This window comes from Nothoprocta perdicaria, unplaced genomic scaffold, assembly GCF_003342845.1.
Source record: "Nothoprocta perdicaria isolate Ctin4 unplaced genomic scaffold, notPer1 scaffold_221, whole genome shotgun sequence".
Classification (NCBI taxonomy): domain Eukaryota; kingdom Metazoa; phylum Chordata; class Aves; order Tinamiformes; family Tinamidae; genus Nothoprocta; species Nothoprocta perdicaria.
In genome coordinates this window covers 859,813-886,449 of record NW_020455423.1, presented here as the reverse complement: position 1 = coordinate 886,449, position 26,637 = coordinate 859,813, and the positions used below count along the sequence as shown (strand labels likewise).

Here is a 26,637-nt window from a genome sequence, read left to right as displayed (position 1 = left end):
ATACACCCTATCCTTGTGAGACCTATGGCGCTGGAAACCAGTGCTGCCAACAGCAACTGTGGTGTTTTGGGCTCTCCATGACAGGCAAAGCACAAAAAATCATGCCACCACATGTGGCAGCACGACCCACAGCAAAGGCATCCGTGCCYGTCAGCAGAGGTGGCCTAACCAGAGCTGGGTAGGTCACCTATGGGACGGAGCAACGAGCAGCACCCAGCCRAACCTCCCAGGGCTACCAGTAACCRCTGTGTCCGCCAGGCAGGTGTCATGCGCTGCGAACTGGCGCTGCAGTTACCACCGCGGAGCCGCTGGGGATAAGGGCAGTGCCGATAAACAGCGTGTGCTGAGTCATGCCGGGAACTCCCCGGGCAGTCCCGGGAACTCCCCTGGGCGGTTTCTGTGGAGAACAGATAACCAGCGATAGCCGAGGAGCCCGGCCCACCGGGCGGCCTGGGAGCACGTCCGCGCCCATGGAGCTGGGAGCTCGGCAGGCTCTGCCTCCGCGAGGCAACCGCCCGCCCGGGCGCGCGGCAGGGCCGCGACCCACGCGGGGAAGCCGGGCAGCCCTGGAACAGGCCCAGCGCTTCCGCCCTGGCACAGACCGGCTGCTCGGCCCACAGGCACTATCTGCACGTTCACATGTGCTGAGGACTGAACAGGGCAGGTTTAGGACTGCTGTCCTAAAGCCATCTGAACTGGTCTTTTAAGTAGTCAATGGAAACGGATCAGGCACGCACCGGACTGGTGACACGGGGACACGAGGCAGCTGGGTGGTAAGAACTCAGCACGCGCCAGTCCAGGGCGCCTGGTCGGATGCAGTGAACGTGCTGCTGTGAGGATGCCTGCAGGAGAGACCCTGACAGCCACTGACCGGCCTGTGGGACTGTCCGCAGGAGCAGCTAGTTGCCTCMGGCAGAAAATCCACAGAAACCAGTTTCTTCAGCCAGCATTTGCACCAACGCCTGTGTAACAATGGACCAAAAAGTCTCTACGGAAATGAGAGCTCTCCACCAGSAGCGCTGTCCATGCTGAAACCGCACTCAGATTCAAGGCATTGTGCCAGAGAGTAAAGCCATGTGTCCACATACACGTATCCGATACCACCACCAGATTTCATACGCGGTACTCAGAGACTGCAAAACACATATTCTTCCCAACATAATTAATAAATAAGTACATCCCAATATTCTGGCCCCAAACTCCTAACACAAAAATGCYGGTCCCATAGATAACGTCCATAAATGTTGATGGCTTATACACATTGCCCATTTATTTATAATCTGGTTATAATTTATTTTAGCACTAGTGATCAAAACCACTGGGGCAGGACAGTGAGCTCCCAGGTCCAGACCACCTCTCAGTATGAGAAATGCAGCTTCACATGAGATTGGCTGAATTCAAACGTACTGACCTGCTCTTTTGGGCTTTCTGCTCTGGCCCACTCAGTTCTAACTGACAGTTGTTGTCCATGCACCACACAGTGAACTCTTGCTCTTTTGTAGTATTTGTGGTTCTTTACAGGAAGGATAATTGGTGCCACATGCATGGCAGGCGGCTGTATCACCTTGTAGTCAGCAACAATCTCAGAGACATCCCAAGCCACCATGGAAATATGGGCGAGAAGCCACCATGGAAATACGTCACCAAATCTGTTTTTTTTTTTTTCATTCATTCAAGAGGGGATTTTGCAAACAAAAGTTTTCCACTAAGTTTACTCAGTGTCCAAATGTCTATTTTTGGTGGGAATGAGCCAGGATTACTTAAGAATTTTCTCCTGCAGCAAAGCCAAGACCTTCTATAACCCTTCCAGTGATCTCCCAAAGCCTCAAGATTGCTGGTAACATCGGACAAGGCTGGCTCACATTCATCCTCTAGCTTTTGAGGAGCCAGGAATTCTGGCTAATAGCCTGATTACAAATTTCACACAGCTCAATCTAACTAGGCCGCTGAGCCACGCAGCCCTCCTGTCACCAGATCAGGGCCAAGTGTCCCACACAGACTTGATATTAATTCAGCCTGAAAATCACCAAATGGGACTGTCCGTTGTGTATTCAGGAAACCTTGCATGCATTACTAGCTTATATATATAAGCTAGTAAACTGCATAGGATCTTTATACACTCAGTTTCCAGCATGCAATTCACAAGACTCAGTCATGTACACAAAACYCAGGAAACAGAACATAAAGCAAGGAGATGCCTAACCAAAAATAACTGCAAATAGTATGGGAAGTGCTTCTCTCCTGCAGGATGTGTACATGCAACACTAAGTCAGTCAATTACTTGTGTAAGGCTGGTATTCACTTGACGCCCCCAAAGGGTTTGACATTTAAAATTAAGTAGTCAAAGGAACTGTTTTGAATAAAGGGGATTATAGGTGTAAATTCTTTTATGATATCACAGTGAATATAGTACTTTCTCAGGACCCTTCTTCCATACCCTTCTCAACGTAAAAAGAGCTTCCACCATTCCAAAGAGCCCTATTATTGACCATGCCAAAGGCTAGGATCCTTCCTGTTGAGTCCTGCCGGGCAAAGGGAACGTATGCATGCCTCTCAAGGCTTGTGTTGCAGTTCCAGTCCATTTCCTAGATTTCWGATAGAAAATGTGTTGCTAAAATACCTAATTTAACCTAGGGCATGAAACAGAAACCAGACATGAGGAGCTGGTTCTGCTCCACACAACATGCAAACTGGTCTGACATGTATCTACTTCAGCTTTCCAGTAGTGCTCAGCTTACCATTTTACACTTAAAACAATTTGCCTGTGAGTGAACTTACTGGTCAGAAAAGCAATGCATTTACAGTCTCATTGCAGAGCTCAAAAATGTCCCATTTTAAGGCATTACTGAAACCTCAAGCAAAACACACACCAAAGGTGCTTTTCAGTTTCCACTTAGACCCGATCTCTTTACCTTGTTCTTCCCATTTCATCGAAGGAAAGAGGCAGGTGCAAGCTGCAGCCCCATCCAAAGTTTTGTATTATCGTGCTTTCAAGACCAGATCCTTTGACTTCTCTGTTTCTATTTATAAACATAGTTAGGTATTACAAGAGCCAGACTATTTAACCACAAAGTCTGTCAAAACAGATAATGCACTGTGTCTCATTGAATTACCAGCTGGCTGGGCGCCCAGCCGTTTGACTTCTCAGGTCCATTCCATCATAGCTCAAGCGGGCTCTTCTCTTCTTCAAAAATGTCTTGCTAGCAGACAATGCTGAAATGACTATCCGGAAGACACAAAGTGTATCTGTCCATCATCCTGTCGGTCAGCTGTACTTAGTTATTGGATCTCATACCACGCTAGGAAGAGCTTCACCAAACAGCCTCAGTTGTAAGAAGATACCACTCAGCAGCCATCTCCAGAACTCCCCACACCGATGTGTGCGCAGAGCATTAAGGGGGATTACTTACTCTACTGAACCTGGCTCTTTGAAAATTGCTTTCCCTACATACATCGGAGTGCATGTATATCCACAAYGGGATGAAAATGAACACTGCATTTCAAAGAACTCAATGTTTGCTGTACTAACAGTTTACAACACATAACTGTTTTTATGGGGACCATGAAATTTTATTTGACTCAGTGAAGGCATTACTTCAAATTGCTTCCAAGTCATCTAAGTTAGAAAACTAATTGCCTTTAAGTGGATTAATAACAGGTAATAACCCCATAACAAACCTATAATATATATAATAAAAACTGAAAAAAAAAGGGCAAGTCTAATTTAGATAGAAAAACACTCTTTTTTGAGATGAGAGAACTGAAAAAAATGGCAATCCAGGAGAGACATGTACCCTGAAAGGTAATATATCTCAGCTTACAATTTTATGAAATTGCATGAGCTAATCTTCTGGAGCAAAATAAAAATTAAATATGGTTTTCATCTATAAAATGCTTGACATTCAAGCATCAATGTGCACAAGTGCATCGAAAAACCTGAAAGCACCTTTTGTTCCAGRAAGGGATTTCTTTATGACAGCAGCAGATTTTAACTACTGTGAATGTAACTGTTGTTGTTGAATATAAAATCAAAAATTTAAAAGCAAAATATCACAATACTGATGGATTATGATTAACATGTATAAGTTCAGGAAGGGAGAATGCAGGGAGGAAGGGGACAAGCTGTTTTCACTGGTGGCCAGCGATAGGACGAGGGGTAATGGCCACAAGCTGAAGCACAAGAAGTTCCGTCTCCAGGTGAGGAGCAACTTCTTTACTGTGAGGCAGAGCAGTGGAACAGGCTGCCCAGGGAGATTGTGGAGTCTCCTTCTCTGGAGGTCTTCAAAACCCGCCTGGATGCCGCCCTGTGCCACATGCTGTAGGTGTGCCTGCTTGAGCAGGAAGGTTGGACTAGATGATCTCTAGAGGTCCCTTCCAACCTTGAATAGTCTGTGATTCTGTGATTATCAGAGATATAAAAATATAAACTTCAGGAATTTTGTATCTATAGTTACAACACTTGAATTCTTAATGCAAAGGTAAGGGCAACATATTAAAAGATTATGAATTTGAAAGCTAGTAGAACAAAGCAGCTGAATTGAAGCCCCCATATTTTAACCATATGTTCAGAAATTCTGTGTATACTAAAAGCTAAACCATCATGCCATTATTTCCATATTGGAAGTATCTTCAGCTTAGAAAAAATAAACAATCCATATAACACAGTATTACTACAGCATTATAAATTTCTATTTCCTGACAATTTTCCCTTCTATTTTTTTAATTCAATTTTTATTTCCCAGGTTTTCAGACTGAGGATGGAGAAAGCACCAAAGGGACTCTTACCTCCCTAAACTGTTACTCAAGACATGAGAACAGGAAGCTGAAAGGATCTTTCCTACTTCCTTTAGTGTTGCCTTCATTTTAAAGCACTTACATAATTTACATTTATTTTGCTTCTAGATGGAATGATTGCCAGGTTTACATTGAGGACTTTCTCTTTGGTAAGACCAGATGTCTTTCACCCCAACTTTTAAAGAATCTGTAAACTGATGGGGGATCAGATATGATATGATCTACTCGCTTCTCATTTATCTCTTACTTAGATGATATTAAATGTTGCACAGTAAAGGGGTTTCACAGCATTATCTGGACCTGTCACAAAAAAGCCTATTTAAGGGAACCATTGCACATACTCAAATTCAAATCAACCGTTAGACACTTTTCAAATACACARAAAATCATGAAGCAGGGACTATAAAAAAAGGACGTGCCTTATAGAGCAATATGTTTCCCCAGCTCAAGGAAGGGAGCAAGTTTCAAATCGCAGGAATCCCTACCAGCAATCATTTCATGTCAAGGCAAGACTGGTGCATCTGTTAACGTAACGGTTGCACCAAAAGCACAGGAGGATCAATAATCAGCAAAGCAGACAAATCCAAAGCCATTTACATCCTCTTAGGTCAAAACCAACACTTCAAAATAATGCAGAAAATACTCAGAAAAAAGTTGACAGCACAACCAAAACAAACAAACACAAAGTAATTTATTTGTGGCAAGACATACTTAGCAAGTAGACGTCTACATTCTGGAGAAGTGGAAGAAGCCCCTATTAAAGACGGCTGCAATGAATGAGCCATGAAACCTTCCTGCTAGGTCAGCATTGCAAAAGGGCTAAGCTAAATGCAACCTCATAATCAACCACAGATAGAAAAGAAGGTCTCATTAGTATTTGGAAATTTAACCAGACTTTTAAAGGCCAAAACCAAGAAATAGAAAGAAAAACATTTCCCCTTAAAGAAATAAAGCTTTTTTGCCCCACACTGTTTATATTAGAAACAGTGAATAAAATGGCAAATTTATTTTATTTCTATTAGCTAATTATCATGACTGATGACAAGCTGAATATGGATGGCAACTGGAATAAGCTAACACTGCTCCAAGAAACATTTTGAATTGTTTTAATGTGTCACACATGTGAGGAAAAAAAAGCTTATAACAACACATTATGTATTTAAATCTGACATACAAAAGAAATGGTTTTTTGTAGTGAATAGACCAGATTTAATGTTTTTTTTTCACCATATCCTACAAGATTTTCGAAGTAGTAGATATCATCCTCCCACACCTCATTGTTACTCACAGATGAGAAGGAGGAAAACCAGCTTTTCTACTTTTTAACTCCCATTTGGTTTCTCAGTGAATTGATTTCTCCTTGTTCCCTGTGAATGAAATATTTATTGAACTAAACTACTGAATAACAGGAAGAAATTCTTTCTCTGCATTTGCACAGAAAACTACTGTTGTGGAAAACAATTAATCCCGAGGCCTAAGCACTAACAGTGCTTAGCTCTGGTGCTTAAGCATGTCCTTCAGGACCTTGGTGGCATTAACTTTGCTTAAAAAAATGAGCATTTCATACTCTTTGTACGTGATTACTTTCACGTGAGTCATTTTAAGATCCTTCAGTAAATTAGGCTTTAAGAAAGGCTGTTAAAAAGAAAAAGAAAAAAAAGAATAAAACCCACTTTTTACAAAGTTGTGCTTCGAGACTCACTTGACAAGCAGGGACAGAATCCTTAGATGCCATATGATAAGGTCCTCAAAGAAACAGAGCTCCCCAGCAGTATCTTAGGATATTGCTGAGAAACAGAACAAGCCACGTCACAGCAGTACCGCCTCTCTGATCACTAACAGCCCAACACCATCATCAAACAGCTCTCTGTAGCAGGAGCATTGGAAATGTGCAGGATATGCAGCAGAACGCAGGTGCACAGCATGAGATTTCAATGAAAAAGCAGTGAGTAACAGGACAATATCCAGAGAGATTAATTTGGATTCACTTCACAAGTTAATGTCGCCGTGTGTGCTAAGCATCTTGACTGGTAAGGGGCAACTGGACTGGACAAAGAAATCACTTCTCACTGAGAAGTTCTAATTTAAAAGTTCTAATTTAAAAGCAGTTTTAGCCCATCATGGTCTTAACAGTTGCAATCTATGACTGCAGCCCCAAGGACCATCAATACACAGGAGCAAAACACAGCTATACAAGGGGACCAATCCGAGCAACAGTGAGTTTCAATGCTGAGAAGCTCTAAACCCTGCTCTGTGGAAACACCTTTCAGTGTTAAGCCTTACACTCCAGCTACAATCTCAGTTTGGGAGCCAAATATAAAGACCTTACACACTGTACTATAGTGCTCAATGCACTATATCAAATCAGCATAAAGAAGCTGCTGAACCTGCAGGTAAAGTTATATATATACATCTTTTTCTTTCACCCATTGGGAGTTGTGCAAGTTTTATATTATTTATTCAGTGAACACAACACAACAACAACAAAAAAATAACAGTTTGCCTGCATTTCTAAGGAACTATTTGTTTCACTTTTAAAATACATACACAGCATTTCTAGCAAGTGAAACTACTTAAGGCTCTTCATGGTCATGGAAAGTCATCTCACAGGAGGGTCTGGGAGAGGCCTTATGACTGTTGTTTTTCTTAGTTCTGCAAGTAATATGTAGGGTCTCTTCCTACACTAGAAACAAACACAAAATTAAGATATGTCTCTGTCTCACTGAACTTACATAATCTCATAGCTAAAACAAAGCAGTCTCTGATGCTGAAAAAGTCTTAAGGCAAAGCTAACTCAAATTAAGTTTGTGGAATCCATTATCCAACTTTTCTACTATATTTTTTAATTCTGTAAAGAAAACATGAAGTGAATTGGGAAAAAAAAAATGGGATTAAAAGTATTAAAACCAGAGAAGAAAATCTGCCTTATAAATAAAGAGCACTGTAAACCACAGTTACAGATAATGATAAGGGAAGGGAAGGGATAAAGACTGCAGTAGCAGGTAATCATCTGTTATAAACTAGAGCAGCCAAAGGACTACTCCAAACCATGCTTATCTATACTAGCTCCTAAGAGGCTGCTTTGCAGTCACAGGAGGAAGCAAACCAGCTGCAGACCTATTCTCTCCCCAGGATCACACTCCTCGCACCAGTGTCAAAACAAGAGGCAATATAAAGCTGGCTGTATCATGTCTTTATTTCCAGGGGTCTCTCTATAGCTAAGTTAATCACATTTCATCTCAGAATTGGACAGTAAAAAGTGGTGTTGAAAACAGCTTTGCAATATCTCATGATGCCCTTCAGAGGGATATGGCGTGTCCCWTTCGCACTAATAAAGCAGTAAATATGAATCCCTCTAGTGCAGCTTAAATAAAAACAAAACTTGCTTTGGTGCTATTCCTATGAATAGAAACAGCTAACTGTTTGGCAATGGTGAAGAAATCTTGGCAAGGGGATTAATGTCTTGGGAATCTTGTTATCACTCCTCTCTCATCTGGACCACGAATCCAGAGCCAGAAGAAAATGCAGGTGGAATATTATTCAGGAGTCGGTCAGAATSAGACAACTTACCCTACATTTTCGATTTCCTAAGAGTGGGCAAAGATATACTTCTTTTAAAAGCTCTCCTTATCTCTTATTTCCTTATTTCTATCTATCCTGTTGTATAAGCATGCTTTTTACGGAAGCTCCGACTCAATCCTCTGTTACAGATTTGCTCACAAGAACATAATATTCCCTGTAAGAGCTACCTCTGGCTGGATGTAACAAGAAATACTGAAAAAAAATGTATTTGTAGTCTGTGCTGATAAGAGACTTTAAGAATATCCAGCATGAGGATACACAAGGGGTTACAAGTAATTGTGCTACACATTAGGCCAGATTCAGCAAACGGGATTATCAACAGTGAGACTGGAAGAGACAATGYGATCAGGCAGTTCACAGGAAAAGAGATGACTATCTGAGGGAAGAATATTGACAAGTAGAAGAGTGGAAGTTTCCAAGACTCAGCTGGACACAGTCCTAAGCAACCTGGTTCAGTGTTGCGCCCAGTCTGAATAAGGGGTTGGGCTGGATGACTGTCTGGGTCCATCCTCCAGCCTAAATGATCCTGTGATTAAATCCTGCCTGGGATTTAAACTTTGGAGGGGAGAGTGCTGCTCTGCTTACACAGCAGCAAAGATCAGATAGACTCACCTTACCCATTAAAACAAGCTATTTTTTGCACATTTTGGCATGTATTCTACATATTAAGATGAGAAACTGTTTCTAGTGCTGTTATGCAATACTGTATTATTGTTTTATGTGAAGAAACTGTGAAGCAAAATTACAGCTCTTATGTGTTAGAGCAAAATTTACATACTTTAAAGAATTAAGACTTACATTATGGCTTGGAATTCCAGTGAAATTGAGTGAAATTCATGACAATACAAGGTAAAAAGCATTGGAGAATTGGATCTTGTTAAATCCTGTAACAGTGCTCAAACGTTAATTTTGTCACACTTTACAGACAGATGAAGCACACAAAATTTATTAATTTTCCTGAGACGACATGTTAAGGCACAGGAGAGTCTGGAGCAAAACTCCTGACTGAACTAGAATCACTGAATAATCCCTTGGCCTTGATAGACGACAGTTATATCAAGATTTGAACACCTACCTCCCTTAGAAAGCTTTGAAAGGTCATACTTAAATATAGATACATGCAGTTAAATAAATGCCACTTGCTTTGTGCTCTTGCATATGAAGCTATCCCCATATAAAATTATCTCTTAATTGCCTATCACGGGAATAAAAAAAAAMCATTTTCTGACAGCTAGTGTGTGTAGTTATAGATCCTAGGAAAAGCTCTAAACATTGCAACATAAATGGAAGAAAGTGTCCTCTCTGTTCAGTTTCATTTTCCAAATCAAATCTTTCTTTATCCAAATTGGCATCAATTTTACAGAAGAAAGAGGCTTCATCATGGATCTCATATTCTATCGCCTCAAACCTTTAGTTCCATCTAAATAATACTAGCAAAATCAAATGGTGGTAATGCACATTCATTCTACAAAAAATGTAAATGGCAACATAGAGTGCAAATCAGAAATCTCAAAACTGCATGAAGAATGTACAGAACTTCAAGCATTAACAAGCTTAGACTCACAGCTTTCTGGAAGAAAGAACAACCGTAAGACCGGTGTAATCCTCTAAGTAATATTCTCAGAATCAAACTGGGACTGTGCCTAATCAAGAATATAAACACCTAAAATTCTTCAACTGCCACGATTGTTTACTACTAATTAAACGGGTAATTTTTTTCACACTCCATTTGCAGGAACATCTTCTGTTTGAAGTGCTGTAAAGATGCTGTGTTTGTCCAATACAGAAACAAACACTTGCTAATTTCCCTTTTTGATGGGTCTACACTTTGATCAGTTCCCTTCCTTTTATGACTTCAGGAAAACTGGCTGATAGATATTTATTTAATTTCCTGGTCTTAAGCACAGTGAGAAATGGTGATATGAAATGTTTAATAATCACTAGCTTTGGCTCTTTACATGGTTATTTGGTGTCATTATGGAAGAAAGATTAACTTTGACTTCTGTGAAGAAGTCAGATTAAGCATAAATATCAATATTTCATCTTTTCATTGCTATGATTCTTTAAAAAATATGTTGGCACACTTGGTGAATCAGGCTTTGTACACAGAGACAGAAATCTGCCAGAAAAGCATGAGGGAAGATGGGATATTTATAATTAGAGTAAGTCTGATAAGCTTACAACTCAAATCAGATAATTATTTAGGATTTACATTTTCAAATACAGATTAGAAGGGCAGCTACTCTCAAAATTAAGTGTATCAGGAAACTATTCATCCTTTTTAACCAAGATCCTGTAGCTAGAGATGTGCATATTTGAATCCAAATTGTAAAGAAAGTCTTCCCATTCTGTGACCCACTGTAGTGTGAACCAAGGACTAGTGCACATTGAAACAAGGGACACCAAATCTTGCTCTGTCAGGCAACTCTGTCTGGTTTCTGTTAGTAGGGGTTAGCATTTAGCATCTTCCTGCTATCCTTCTTCCAGTACAAAATTTTGAATGCTCAGATTTTCTTTTTAGACCARTTTTCTTTAATTGAGTCAAAGATCATTTTAGGCCACCGAGCTGAAAGGGATATTAGGAAATTATTCAGAAAATATGAATTTCATGCCCTGGGATGGGAATGTGAAAAATGTACTCATTATAAAACACCCTTGGAAAATATCCTTGCAAGAGAAAATTATAAACACTTATACTCCCCACAGAAAAGATTAATTAATGAGATGACTGAAAAACATAAACACAAAACCCCAACGAGTTTGTGAGCTCGACACATGTACCACTTCAACACACCAGCAAAATACTAGTTATGGCATCTCCTTTCTATTACACTCACAAAAAACAYAGATTTCCTCTTTAAATCTCAAAACCCTTGGGTCAGGACCAGCATTGCTTTTTCTGAAGCAGGGTGCTCTGTCTACTCAGCAGCTATGAAGGCTGGATCCCTGTTTCCCGAGTTCCTCACGGGCTGCACGGACGCAGCGGGAAGAGKCTGAGTTCACAGGCAGGAAGGCGGCAGCAGCGTGATGCAGCCCGGGCCTGTTTTCCCGCCTGGATGTGTGTGATCAGGAAACAGGCAGCCGAGAACAGGCAGGTCCTGCTCGTCTTTAAGGGCTCTTTGATCTGCTTAYGTGCCTGCTCCTGCGCCCTGAGAGAAGGAAGGTGAGCTCCATGGAATCGTCCCTTGGGCTGAGTTGGACTTGTGAGCCATCAGCTGAACAACACTCTTAATTAACAGCAACAACAACAGCAAAATAGGGTTCAATCACATAAATCCAAATATTACATCAGCTTAAGTGTTTACATAACCATAGACTACAAAATGCACTATTAAATACARGCAGATAYGAAAATCAGAATTGGGAAAGACCACTAGAACATTTTTGCTCCMTAGACAATGCATATGACAATCTCAACCCACTTTTCAACAAGGCAGCTTAATATATAAAGGCCCAGTTTCAGAAAAACAAAGTGAAAACAAAGATTTTCTGTTTAAAAGGGGAGCTTCCACAAATTGAATCCTGAATCCTCGTTCAGCGGAACATTCGCGGACATCAGCAGTATGACCAAATGAATAAGGAATGAGGACTGAGGAACCACTGGCAATATTTCTTTTGCAGTCTCCTTTACTGTCTCCTTCAGACTCTTTTCAACTCACTGATCCTTTGCACGTTTTTAAACAAATAATGAATAACAACTACTTAAGAAAAAAAGAATGTTCAGCACTGAAGGAATAGTCCGTGGACATGAAATACATTCCTCATTTCTCTCTCCATTCAACTTTGCATGAAGACAGCAACACAGTAAACAAGCCTCCTCCTCAACACACTTCAAGTCACTCTTCCCACACACAGCTGCCACTATCATGCATATTTCAAAGCCTCCATCTGGGCTTGACAACTGTACCTTCCTTTCTCCCAGCCAAAAGAAATACACGTCCTACTCAAACATGCATGGACAGTATCACGCTGTTTATTTCGGAGAAGAAACTGCCACCAGTGTTCCACAACTAGGTCATGTGGGTGGAAGCCCCATGTTAACCTGCATGCTAACCATGTAGTTAGAGCTACCTCACGTCCATTTTTTCCCTCTTTTCCAGCTAAMGACTGTCTCCAGGCAGAACACGAGGATTTGTGGTACTTGTTCAGACTGCTGAATGTCTGATTTTTCTAGATAAACATCCACTGCTCACATAGGGATTAACTTCACAGTATATATCCCAGTAGGTTCAATATTTCCCAGAACTTGCTGATGTGTGCTGCGTGTGCTGCGCAGCGCAGGTACACCTACTCCTGTCCACGTCCACAGATGGCGAGACTCCCCATGGCTGCTGAGCACTTCCAGGATGCTCCAAATCTGGCAGACATAAGGACAAGCTCTCAGGCTCTCCCTGATGCAAGAWCATCCTCTTCCTTTCAGCAACGCTGCCCTGCAGCGGAAGCCACCCACTCTCACCACCAATGCAGCAGCCTACATTCTGCCATCTAAGCTGCTGCTTCTCTTCCTTCCTCCTTCATCAAATACGCCTAGCCAAATCTATCATGCACACAAGCACCCTATTTCTCCCCTTCCCTTGCTCTGCAGCAGCTGAGGCAGCACTGGAGTTGAGGGCAGGGTCCACAGCAAGACTGGGATGGGTGAAGCCAAGRCAGGATATGGGTCTTTCCTTGCAGAGTTGAAGCAAGTGGGGATATAATGGGAGTCAGTGCGGAGCCAATTGCTTCTCCTCAGCCAAGGAGGGCGAGCTGTGGCTAGCAAGAGGGTTTCCTCTCATCCACCCGCCATGGCAGTCGCTGTCCCCTCAACAAATATCCACAAACTTCCCATCCCTCTGTGGGCAGCAGCAGCAGCGAGTGAGTCACTGTGYCAGACTGGCCAGACCTGAGGTTATGTTTGATTTTCTGGACAGACCTGTTTGAACAGTCAACCTCATTTCCACCCCCACCCTATCCTGCCCCAAACCTCATCCTGCCCAAAATCCCAAAGGCTCAATGGGACTAATCCCTTGGCATATGGCTCACAACTCACCTCCTAGACCACCTGAGATGGGAGATGTTTTAATACATAGATTATGTGACACAGCTAACTCTATGAAGGGATTTTAAGCAGGAAAACTGCAAAGGAGATCCTAGTAGGAACATATTGTCAGCCCAGAGAACCCATTATAGGTGCTAAGGAATAGATGTGGCCTAGATCCTTTGCCAYCTTACAGCCACTACCTGTCTTCCTATTTTAACAGTATTTCAAATGAACTGAGATATGGCCTTAATTTCTATAACCTARTCATTCAGGTTTAATTTTTTTTCTCTTATATTTGCAGTGCTTTGGAGGTCACACAGGCATTTTATGCAGACTGCTGTTACACTTAATCAATTCAGCGGTTTCCTGCAGTAAATCAGGAGATGTTACATTAATAAAAGATGGGCCTGTTCCAGGCTTGATTCACAGTGCTGAATCCTCACCTAGCCAGCTTAAAAGAGTCCTCTGAAAAAGGTCAGCTTTCGGTGTAGAATTCTGAACATCATGGGCATGGGTTTTTTCTAACACAAGACTCATGCAGAAAATCCACGAACACCCAAGGCCTGCAGGCTGAGGTGTGCGCAAGGTGCAGATAAGGGGCACGGAGGAGCAGCGGTAGCCGGTGGCTCCCCTGGGACATGGGCACCAAGCAGGGCAGCACCTCGCGGGGCTGCTTTACCCCCGCGCKTCTTCGACTGGCAAAGTACCCAGAACTCTGTGTGGTCACATTCATTGAGGACAAGATCCAAACACGGAAAACATGCCAGGTCTGAGAGGGAAGGATTGGACAAAAGTAGGCTTCACTTATTGCATGTTGTTATTCTTTGGTTATGTCTTCAAAATACTTACTAATTCCTGTAGACAGGATGCAGTGAATGGGGAAAAAAAATGATTTGACAGTTCATGTTTTCAAGTTTCTGACTTGTTATTGAATCCTTTCCTTGCTTTCACTTTTATATTTCAAATTAAAATTTGCTTTCACTATCTCTCAGGACAGATAAAATTCCCGTGAAATAAGGATAACTACGAATATTTTGCAGTTTTCAAGATTATGTTGCTCCCATGGCAGTGGTCTTTCCTTTGCTAAAGGAAAATAAAGCAGGTTTTCAATGAATACAGCCGACAAAATACTTCTAAATAACAATTTCCCACTGAAAATGCTCTTTCCTTTGAAATGTATTTTATTCAAGTATTTTATGAAATTTATCAAGTATTTCATTTCCCCTTGCTCAGTTCAAGTGCACTGAATTTGATTTTTTTTYCCTATTTTTTCCCGTTAGGTACTGTAAGACTTTATCTTGCAATTTTGCAAGATAAATTTTTCAAATTTACCGTCACATCAGAAGAGATCAAGAAATGAACAATTTCAGGTCTAAAGTACCGTGCTAAAAATCTCTTATTTCTAATTCACATGCYGTGCGGTCTGGGTGCTGGGTACCCCACACAGCTGAATTCTGGACTCCTGTGCCAGCTAATCAGAAGGGTACAGATAAGAGAGAAAGGACATCTCCCCTCTGGCTGCCAGACTTGATGCCACAATACATCTGAGGACTGYGAGCCTTGCAAGACCCACACATTTCATGCGACGCTTTATCACGAGGCGACTGAGAGCCCCAGTTGCAACAGCACGGGACACAGATCAAAGCCGGYGGTGGTGCCAAGAGCACCTAGGGCCAGTTCCGGGAGGGATCCACCTGGTATCTGTGTACGTATTTCCCACTTCATCCTGCTCGGCCGGAACGGGGGCCAGGGAGAAGGCTGCTGGGGCTGCTGGAGCTGGCGGGAGGGCAGAGAGCTCCTGCTGGTGCTGACGGCCACCATCATCCTGGTGCTGAYGGGCACCATCCTGCCGGTGCTGACGGGCTCGGCCAGGCCGTACGCAGCCGTGCAGGCTCCGTGTCTTTGGCGGGCACACACCAGGCTCTGCCTTCCGTGTGGAGCTGGGGCCCGGAGCTGCAGCAGGCCCGGCCCCGCCACCATGCCGGACACATCAATCCCTCGCAACTGGAAATGCTTCCACGTAGAGAGTCAGAAACTATGAGCAGAAAACTCTGAGCAGAAAGTCACCACCACGAAGCGCAGGTTTTCCCCTATGGATTCTATATTCTAATTCACAACAGGTATGCACCTGCTGTACACACCTGCACGCACTCTCAAGCCCCCCGCACAAGCAAGGACTACTTACTTTATGTAAAAAGGGAATGTGAAATGTGTTCACGTGAAAAAGGGAAAGCTTCTTCTATTAGCAACGGCAACAGTCAGCAAGGTAATAAGAACAAGGCAATATTTGAAATATATTCGTTTGTCTCACTGAATGCAGGCTATTTCCAGCCTTATCATGACAATTAGGAGATCAGTTTACTTATTATGAATTACAAAATACAACTAAAATAATTTCTGTATCTCATTAAAAATATATAACTCAAAAAAAGAGAAGATAGAAAATGTTTGAATAAATAGTGATTGCTGATTATCCCATACAGCAATTGAAATATCAATTTCTATCAAACATCTGTTTCTGGGTTGGAAAAAATATCATTAAAAAATGCATGACAGACTAAAAAAAGTGACAAGATKTTAAAGCCATAATAAACATTACATTCTTGATCCATTATGCTGAACATGTATGGGTGTTTCTTCCTGTAATCCAGATGGCTAAAAACTTGCTAAAAACTAGAAAGCAAAATCAATATTCATTTGTAATAAGATGATTCTGAAAGTTGCTTCTTTGTGGCTATCACTAGACTGAAACCAAGCTTTTCTGAAGAGGGACGACTGATTCTTCTTTCAGGCTACATGGTAATTTAAAACTACATGGCAATGAAACCATACTCAGACATTTGGTACAGGTCAGGTATTTGGTGCGGCCAGGGTGAGGGTGCAGAAGTCAAAATAAAACAGTGACTGAACAGTGAGAAAAGACAGGATGTGCTGGTGGGAAAAATGTCTAAGGAGTGCAGTGGAAATAAAACCCATAAACATTAGACAGAAAAAGAGAGGCTTTGGGAAGAAAGTTGGTTGTGCAACTGAATCTGGGATACCCTGATAACAGGTCAAGGAGATGGTGCTGGGAAAGAAGAGATTAGAAGGAACAGGGGTCCTGGAAGGGGATGTCGCACCGGTTGCTATAAGCAAAAAAGAGCAGAAAACAGAGTGACATCTAACAGGTGCCTGTACCTGAGAAGCCTGACTGAGAGATACGGGCAGCAGTGGACAAGGGCAACGTGGGAACGCTCTCGCTCACACGGCTCATAGTGATAAACAGAACCAGGCCCTGCACACTCTGAAAGAAGATTATGTTTCTGTTTATGTTGCAGGTTGAATTTTCAAATCAAGAAGTTCAGATCAAATCTGTCTCAAATCTCAACAGCAATATGAGGTGCTCTCATCCTTTTCTAGAACACCTCTACATAAAATAGATCTTGTGACTTTAATCCAATCTCATCTTTAACAGGGAAAGAAAAACCTTTAAATGCATTTGACAGTAGCAATTTTATAGCTTTTGCCTGAGATCATGAGAAAATTAGCCTGAAATGCCATAGGACTAATAACACAGAATATCATTCCTGGAAATTTTAAGGTGTGCAGCTTCTAAAATTAGGTTGACATGGAAGTCAGAGAGATTTTAATATTATCTTCTAGAATCATGTTTAGAATTAGAAACCATCATTAGCTTCTCAATAAATACAAGAACATCCCTTTCTAGCCATTGTAGGTCGTGAGACAGCTGCCTTAAAGCTCTTGTTAGTTGGAGTTCTTTGACCTTTAAAAACTTAACAGTGTCTTGTACTTCAAACCACCACAATTTCTAACAAGGGTTCATTAATTGGCCAAATGCACTAATTTCAATAGCAGCCAGCCATTTCACCCCTGCAAGTGCACAGTGTGTGGAGAGACAACAGAATGGATTTTATAGGAGCAGTTTAATATTCTCATACGATGTAACGAGTAAACAACTCGAGTAAACAATGAGTAAACGACTACATCAAGTCTACACCGCGATGCATACATAAAACTCCCCAAATCCCCTTCAGCCTCCCGAAGGCCAGTTGAAAAGCACAGAGCTGTGGCCCACTTGTACAAGGTCCAGGGTTTCCTCAGGATTCACGCATTCCGCGGAGCTGCCCTGGACAGCACAGGAACGTGGCTAATTGTGGCACATGCAGAACTCCAGTTCTTGGAACGCAGCTCTGCCCACTAAATGGAGGTCAAGAAGGCTTTCACRCCAGCTGAAAGCCAAGAGCAAACGGGGAGCCCTGCACTCATCAGCGCCCRCCACTTCTGAGCAAGGGCAGCGCTTTGCAAGCGCCCTGCCCGGGCAGAAGGCAGCCGAGCTGGGGGGCAGGAGGCGGCACCGTGGCGCGTACACGTGCGTGGGGCTGCCCGGGGGACACACACAGGACAGGGACAGTGAGAGGCAGCTCACACAGCTTGGCTGTGACAAGGGACACCTTCTTACCTCCACATCTTATTCTCACAAGAACCAAATCCAGTCAAACCCCCAAACAACAGCTTGTCGCAACACCAGGTTCWTCAGCCCATTGCACCTATTACTGACTCATTCCAGGTGCAAAGTCTTCCCCTCGACTCTTCCTCACCTCTCCCATTCTTTCTGCTCTCCTCCTTTAGAGGGTTGGGCCTGAACAAGCAGTTGGGCATAAAAAGTTCCTCTTCTCTACAGCAAAGTGTCCTATGGAAGTGCCTCCGCACCACAGAGATGCTTTCAGCATCACAGAGATGTTTGGCCAAATGTTAGTTGAATAAAACACTTCCATCCCTTCAGCCACCAGCTCTCCAAGGCTCTCACAGAGAAAACACCCCTTCTGCAGTCATACATTTTATCAGCCTAATAGAACAGTATGAAAAGTCAGCGTTAGTTTGGGKTTTTTTCCCCTCCCTCTTGCACCTAATCAAATGCATTTAGGAGCCACCTGCACTCTGCACGTGGAACTCCTGCTCCCACCTGATCCTAATACTAATGACAACAATAATAGATAACATTTTTTTCCTTATGTGGTGCCAGCCAGAAGGGTTAAAGACACCTGATAATGTATATGCAAATGGAGCATACACATAAACTCAAAAACCTAAATAAATTCACCCCTAGATTCCAAAAAAAAAAAAAGTTTTAAAATAAATATTTTAATAACATACAAATGCAGCATTCCTAGAGATTGACAAGTAAAGTTCATTTCATTTAAGTTTTTTCAATTGAGCTGAGACACCCTCCCTACCCCTATCACCACCACCTTTTTTTGCCCACAGATGTGATTTACTTGCACCTTGCTTGGCAAGGAAAGCTAGCAAGTAACCACCACGAGAGTTGTCCCTCCACCCTCCTGCAGCTCCTGCTCAAGTTGACCTTTACCAGGACACCCAGCATCCAGCTGGTGCAGGAATCCAGTGGTGGCACTTTGTTGGAAGCCATCCCACAGATCGTGCTCAAGCAGTTCCAAATACGACAGATACCGTCCAGAACACCTGAGCTGTGCCAGTGGCATAGATTGCTGAGAGATGATACAATTGTACCTTTTGGTGAGAGTTTTCATGGAAAATCCTACTGGAAGCAGCATGGTTGCAAGGACAGTGGCATCAGCCACTCAAAYGTTTGTTTCGAACTCCAGCAGCTAAACGGCATGGATTGACCTAAGTTGCCAGAAGTCTTCAAATAAATGAAAAACAGATTCKAATTTCCTCCCAGCATTTCACACAAGCTTAGCTTCTTTCCAGCCAGCAGAACCTCTACAGTACAGCAGTAACTGCCAGAAAACCCCCTAGGYGAATCAACAGACAATGCCAAATATTGGTTAAGAGCGTGTAAAATACCCGGAGGTGACCGGCAAACCGATGATAAAACCCTCTGAATGCTTAAGTCCGTGAACTGGGAGTGGGGTTGGAGGAGTGGGAATCACCAAATTTTCAAGGTTTTATTTAAGACTTATAAAAGCGTCTTTGGAAATTTTCATTTGGTTTAGGCTCTTCCTCTCCAAAAAGTCCAGAGGTTTTACTTCAGCTTTCAAGTGTTTTTTTTTCTTCAAATTTAACTTTTCTATCCACTGAAGTTAATAACCTTTTTAAGTTGTAGTACATTTACTGTGTTGAGTTGAAAAATGTTAAGAGTAGCATAACTACGGATGTGAGGCTTTGAGGATGAATAACAACTTCACAGTTTTTGAATACAGGGTATGAAGGGGAATGCAATTATAAAAATAAATGCAGTTGAGCAAGACAAAACTTTCAAAAGTTTTCATTAGAAAATATATTCACTTCATTCACAGAGTCAATACAAAGTTTGTGCTTCACATGTCCTCAAAATAAGCCTAGGCATTGCCTGTATTTTTTAATCTTATATGCCATATACATACCCAGACTTCTGAAGGTCAGAAGACCAGGCCTCAGCTGCAGCAATCAGCAAAATAACCCCCAAAAATGTACATGAATTTGATATGTTTTACCTGTGTGCATCTTTTATCACCAAATGTAAAAACGTGTCCAATAGCATATGAATTTACTACATTCCAGTATTTGTTTCTCTAATTCTGCCGAAAGCTTATACTGGTGCTGGTCTTCAAGATTTAGTCAGTGGGCTTCCATCAGTAACCACAACTGCAAATCGCAAGGAACTCTCCACCGCTGCTGAGCTTCTCTCAGCATGAGAATCTAAACTGAACTGCCACAGTTGGAAAAACGATTCCCAAACACCGCAGTAAGAAAGACAGGCACGGACAACTCCAAGGATTAAACAGGGAGAGTCATAGCACAGAAATGGTTGCATGCAGTAGAAGATAGAGAGACACTTTATTGGATTGTTTAGATAAATACACACAAATAAATACATCTGACAGCATCTCTTGCAATAAATGTACACTGTACCTACATACTGCAGAATTGCCTGTTATTTTCAAATTTCTATGATTACATTTTATTGTGGTTTCACTTCATTCATATATATATATGCCTACATATTTGAGTGGAATGTCAAGAATTTTGTTATATAATTTTCTATTTAAGTCTTTGAACATCTTTAGCTCATTTTGCCATATTGTGGCATATTAGCGCATTTCAATTTTCATTAAATCTGTAGTAAAATAGTATTGCTGAGGTTACTGCAGTTTCAAAATTCCAGACTTTAGATTTTACCATTTCAGCGGTTCTCTACATTCAGGTATAAAGATCAAGGGGGGATTTTGTTTTTGTTGTTTTTTCCCCCACCTTAAGGATAAAACAAATACCCGTGTGGACTTCTTCCCTACAGTTTTCCCATATATCCTCAAGTTGTTGTAGCTGCAAAGATTCCTGCAGAAAATGACTTTTTAAAAAAATAATCTAATTTAAAACACTAAGTTTGAAATTTCCTATCCTAGTTAAGGATTTAATAGGCTATATAGATCTTTAGTAGAACTTGAGAAGGACCATCTCACAAAATGTATTTCTTGTATAAGCTTACATGGCCTCATTAATGCAACATAAATACAGCTATAATGCCAAAAATTTATCAATTGGATATTTTATTATGGGCTTACATTCATAACAAATCAGGGAAGCTCAACACTTCCATTTTGATTTCTACATAGGAATTCCCCAAGAAACACTATAAGTGTTGTCACTGCTTAAACAGCCATTTAAAGCACAATAATGCCATTACAAGCTTTGCCATATGAGAACTTACAAGAATAATTTAGTTATCCTTGACATCAAAATAAATTTATAAAAAAAATCCTTTTAATGTAATGCAACGTATGTAAGATTTTAATCAAAGGGCAATATGAAATCCACTAAATCAACTTCTTGAAGTTGTCGTCATTTGAAACTCTACATATTTGTCACTGTTTCATAATAGAGCTGTTACCTACGTTATGAAATAACGTCACTGCTCTTAGTTATATCCATATTCATAGTAAGCAATCCCAAATTTTTTCTCTCTTCAGCTAAACCTGCTGCCACCCAAACATTACAGCCTTAATTTTCCTCAGAATTTCCCAATTGAATGGTCAATATTTTAAAATCCAAACGTAAAATAAAAAATATGCTAACGGAATGCAGAAATGGGACTCTTCAATGTAATATTCAAACCCTACTCCATCTGTAACAGCATTTCAAAAAGCGAGTGGAAAGCACGGTCTATGAATAAGAAATGGCGATACTATTACATTTTTATTAGTGCAATGACAGCACAATACATAACTATTTCTCTGACATATTTACAGCCTGAGAAGGAAAAAGGAAACTCTGAAACATATACTTATTAAAAGCCTCTCTTACATATATCATTGCCTTTCGCTCAAACGCATTAAGCACAATTAGGAAACCTCACCTTGTTGCTCTTCAAAAAGCAATCTCTTAGTCTCAGTCTCTGTAGACTGATAAACACTGGTGATTGCATTCCCTATTACTGTAGGGAACACTGAGATATTTAGAAATGGTGATGAATTACCTCTGGGAGTAATAAATAATAGTATTTTACACTTCTGTAACCTTTTTGTACAAAAGCAATAAAATACTTGATAAAGGCACTCACAGTTACCCTGTGACTACGACGGTAAATTTACAGATGATGAAACAGGAAAGCAGAAAGTGAAATTAATTTCAGCAATAGAAAACTGGGAAAAGTATCATGTAATTATATTCTGCAGACTGCGGAGTCCTTTTTCATTTGTGTCCCCTTATGGTTATGGTAAGCTTAACCTTTTGCAGTGAAACATGTTCAATTCCTGACGCCAAGTCGGTGGCACAGTTCAGAAGGACAGAAACTACCTGCTGATCTCCAGACCCCAGCTAGGAACGGTGCAAGTTCCGGAACCTCATGTGATAGAAATTAAGAGTTTATAGACACCAGTCACAAATGAAAGGTAATCTCCAAWGAAAGACAACACCACACAAACTAGATACTAAGTATTTATATATGAAAAAGAATTAATTTAAGAAGTATTTGGTTATTTGGATAATGATTGACCAAGAAAATCAATGTTAGTTTYAAAATTCAAACTTACCTTGAAGAGGTAAAGAGCAAAATCCATCTTTTATTGCTCTAACTAATATCAGTGGCAGGACAATTGATGTAATGTAACAACACGATATTAATACCAAGACATTGTGATTTTATAAGGCAACCAATAAATCTATTGCTAACACGAAGGTTATGTTATTTTGTATCACAYAATAACTACACTGGCTGTTTGCAATCAAGGTGCCTTACTGACCTTTACTTAAGAAAACAAAACAACTTATTTTTCACTTCTGTATCTTCTGGCCTCTAACATTTTCTGGTCATCTTATTTTCCATCAAGATTAAACTGAACCTGGACATATTCCATCTGTAATTTTTACTCCCACTTTAAGCTGCAGCATTTTTTCTTATCTAGAAAATGTACCTCATATAATTTAGCTAGTCACAGAACTGATATTTGCTTTTTCACAAAACCCAGTTGGCCAGGCCCTYTATGAAAGTAACCACAGGCGAACAGACACTTTACTTTTTTAAATAATAATAGAAGTATGAGACCTGACAAGTTTGTATATAAGCAAAACTAATGCCTCTCTAGCTTTTTCTGCCCTGAACAAGTTGAAACCCAGGCAATTCCATCTCCATGTGAGGAWGAACTTCTTCACTATGAGARTGACAGAGCCCTGGCACAGGCTGCCCAGGGAGGCTGTGGAGTCTCCTCCTCTGGAGATCTTCCAAACCCRCCTGGATGCCGCCCTGTGCCCCGTGCTCCGGGTGTCCCTGCTGKAGCAGGGGGCTGGACTGGATGATCTCTAGAGGTCCCTTCCAACCTCAGCCGTTCTGTGACTCTGCGATTAGTGCTGCAGTTCAGGATGGAAGCACCAAAACCTGTAAATGGTGAATCTGAGGCTAACAACGGCAGCTATACACAGATTTCCCTCCTGAAACAGCCTGAAGATGATTCTTTGACTTTTCAAAAGAAACTAACTTTGAAACTTGCTTTGTGCTCTGAAGTTGATGAAAAACTAAACAACAAAAAAAAAACACACATTGTGTTGTCATTACGAAGCATCCTGAATATTCAGTTCAATATTTTGATCTGCCTGGTCTATTGGCAGATCTTGGAAGCAACTGGTCACCAGTTTGCACCCCAGTTTACTACTCTATAAAATGAAGTCAAGACTACTACTGTTTCTAATGAATTTGGAAGTGGAGAAATGTTAAGTTAGCAACAATATCACCGATGTACTGACAAAATACATTTCCAGTACAGCCTTCATTTCAGAATATCTCTTCATAAATAAAAAAAGACGCCTCTATTGACATGGGTATTCTAGAGATAGTGGCTACCACATTAGTAACTGCAAAGAAAATGAGTTAGTTCATAACATCAGTTACTAGTGATCAATAATGCTTATTCTCCTCTTTGCTCCAAAGACAGGAGGCATAAAGCTTGAATATCGACAGCTAAGTAAATTTTACTTAGGTATGAACATATAATATGTTATTGTATGAACAGTTRAAATGCCATGGACGGACAAGAAAAGCAGATAAATACAAGCTTTGAGAAGCAGCGAGCCACAGCATTCTCTAAAAGATAAAAAGGAAGTATTTGTCCTCTTTCCAAACAATATAGCACTGCCATACTGTACTACACAGATTATTATAGTCTTTAGCTTTGTACGGAACAAATTCCTTTTAACACTCAAATGCTATAAACAGTCTAAGACCTATAAATCTACTCTTCAYATTAACACAGTTTTAGAACATTTTGCTATGTCTTGTGTTTTACTTTAAAGGAGTTGTTAAGTTTTTACTTTTCATGAATTTAGACTAGTTTTTCATAATTTGATTCAAAATTATGCTTCATGCAAATAACGAAATAGCACTTCTGCAAAACCATCTATCTAAATCTCTGAGGCATTTACTGATGCTGCGCATGAAATGTCCCATTTCAACTGGATACACGGAAAAAAAAATCCAAATTAGTTTTACATTCAATTCATAAACTCACTTTCACAAAAACTGSTAGCATTTTCTGGAACCTGTAATCACTTCGATGTGCTTCTGTGATGTCAAAGATGAAATCTCTGCTTGTGGAGGTACAATCTGTAGCAGAAACATGTCTGCCAAGACGTTGGCATTGCGGATATTTTGTCTAGACAGCCTTTGAATCTGACTGACACAAGAACACGGCACATGGCTGAGGAAAACGGAACTTATGGACGAGCTTTTTAAAACATAGTTAGCATACAGGATTTGGAAGCTTGCCTAACATCTTCCACCATTCGTCCTGGAGTCCTCCTCAGGAATCTAGAAGAATTTTGTTTCTTGAAGTCACTCAGTTGCCCAGCGGACATAAAGAGAGATCTGCTTAGGTAAGATGTTACCAGCGGTATGTGGACATAAYTAAATATTGTTAACAAGTGGAGAGCAGTTTCCTGGTAGGCAGCAGGAAAGGYATTCAAGTAGTTGTGTCCATTATTAGGAAGGAATCAAGGCTACGAGGAACTAGTAACCTTCTGTCAACTCTCCGGTTTGACTATGAGTCACACAGGACATCTGTGAGCTAAAGGACAGACGTGACTAACTGCAGTTGATAACTGCTCTAGTCTTTGTTTTAGCAAACATGWCACATTTACTTGGCCCTCTGGACCATGTGAGAAGCAGCCTAAACCATGTGCATGCTTTGGTGGGAAAATCCACGAGAACTTGTCATAGGCAGCAGGCTGTAATGTCTTCTGAGGAAATAATATAATGTACTGTCAAATATCACTTTCAACACATGACAAACAGCAGCTCACTTAACACTCCAGGGACTATCAGGACTATAAAAACAGAGAAAAAGTTGAAACAAGGCTGTTGGCTTTTGGCTTTACTTGGCTCACATCCAATCCAAATGGCACCAAAGTCAACAGCTCAGCCTTAATTTAATGGGATTTGACTCTAACTCGTATCAATCAGGATCAACAGCATGCTGCTCAGCAGCCCCACCTCCAAAAATGAAAAAAAAAAAAAACAAAAAACAAAACTCACTCTTACTCATTAGACTGCAGGCCAGAAAGAGGCAAAACTTGAAGCCACTCTTTGGCAATGGCAGTGAAAGCACACATTATGGCTTAGGATCATCAGAGSTCCAGACAGTATCCAACACTCAGCAGAAACTTAGTTAAATAAAAAAGGAGAAAAAAAATCCTTATTAAAAAAAAAAAAAGAAATTTGCACCCCTCCCCTACTAGGCCAAGCGCTTGAGCTTGGTTTCCGTTCACAAACATCTCTTGCTGAGTGGGTTCGGGGCACGCCGGCCGCTCATTGAGCCGCACGTGTGAAACCGGGCCGGGGTGCTGGGAAAGGCGTTATTGCCAGGAAACTGCGGGACAGGGACTTCTGTTTATGGCTTTTCTGTAACTGAGCAGGAACTATGAAATGTGTTGCCCAACTGCAATGTGGATTCATAAAAACCAATAAATAAACAAACAGAAACAAGCCAAGCCCGGCTCCGGCCTGGGTGCGCGGCAGAAGGCGCCATCCCACCCGCGCACGGCGAGGCGATGCTGCTCCGGGCGCAAGGCCGCGGGCCTGGGCCGAGGGCAGCAGTGCCGGGCACTGGCGCTTCCCGACGGCCCTACACACACCAGGAGGGCTCCTGGCGTGGCCCCTTCCCAAGGGCAGCGCAAGGCAACGCGAAGCACCTGCACTGCCAGGCGCTGCTGGGGGAGCCGGGCGCCAGGGCCGCCCGCACCAGCGCGCAGGCCTCGAGCCGCCCCGGCGCCAGCGCCCGCCGGGAAGGGCTCCCGCGGCGGGGGCAGCGGGACACGCTCCCTGCTCGAGCACGAGGCGGGGGCCCAGGCCCCGCCGCTTCCCGCCGCCCATCAACGGGCGCCGCTGGAGCCGGGCGGCAGCCGGGCCGGGATGGCGGCCGCCCTTCCCCGCCGCCGCGCCCGGCCGGCTCCGTGCGGCTGCCTCCCCGTGTGCGTGTCCGTGTCCTTGTCCGTGTCCTTGCCCGTCCCTCCGCGCGGCGCGCGGGTCACGACATGTCGCCGTCCCGCCCGCCGCTCCCCTCGCGGCGCTGCCGTCGAGCGCCGGGGGGGCGCGAGGGCCGGGCCCGCCCCCCGGCGCCCTGGCGCGGGGGGGCACTTACCAGGTCTATGAAGGTCAGGAATTTCCAGCTGCCTCCATAGGTCTGATGCGCGGGCATGTCAATGGCCTTGTAATTGCACAGGATGGAGCAGTAGGAGAGCAGGATGGCGGCGCGCAGCACCTGGCACGGCACGAGCGCCATGTTGCGCGCGGCGGC

At 42.2% G+C, this 26,637-nt stretch overlaps 1 protein-coding gene across 1 annotated transcript in view; it reads right to left on the bottom strand.

The window, feature by feature from the left end:
- Window positions 1-26,628, bottom strand: part of AIG1 (androgen induced 1) — a 119,743-nt gene extending 93,115 nt beyond the window's left edge. Inside the window, exon 1 of the mRNA XM_026039192.1 lies at window positions 26,482-26,628. Coding sequence (XP_025894977.1) covers window positions 26,482-26,622 — 141 coding nt within the window. The 5' untranslated portion in view covers window positions 26,623-26,628. The remainder of the gene's footprint in view (window positions 1-26,481) is intronic.
- Window positions 26,629-26,637: the final 9 nt, after the last annotated feature.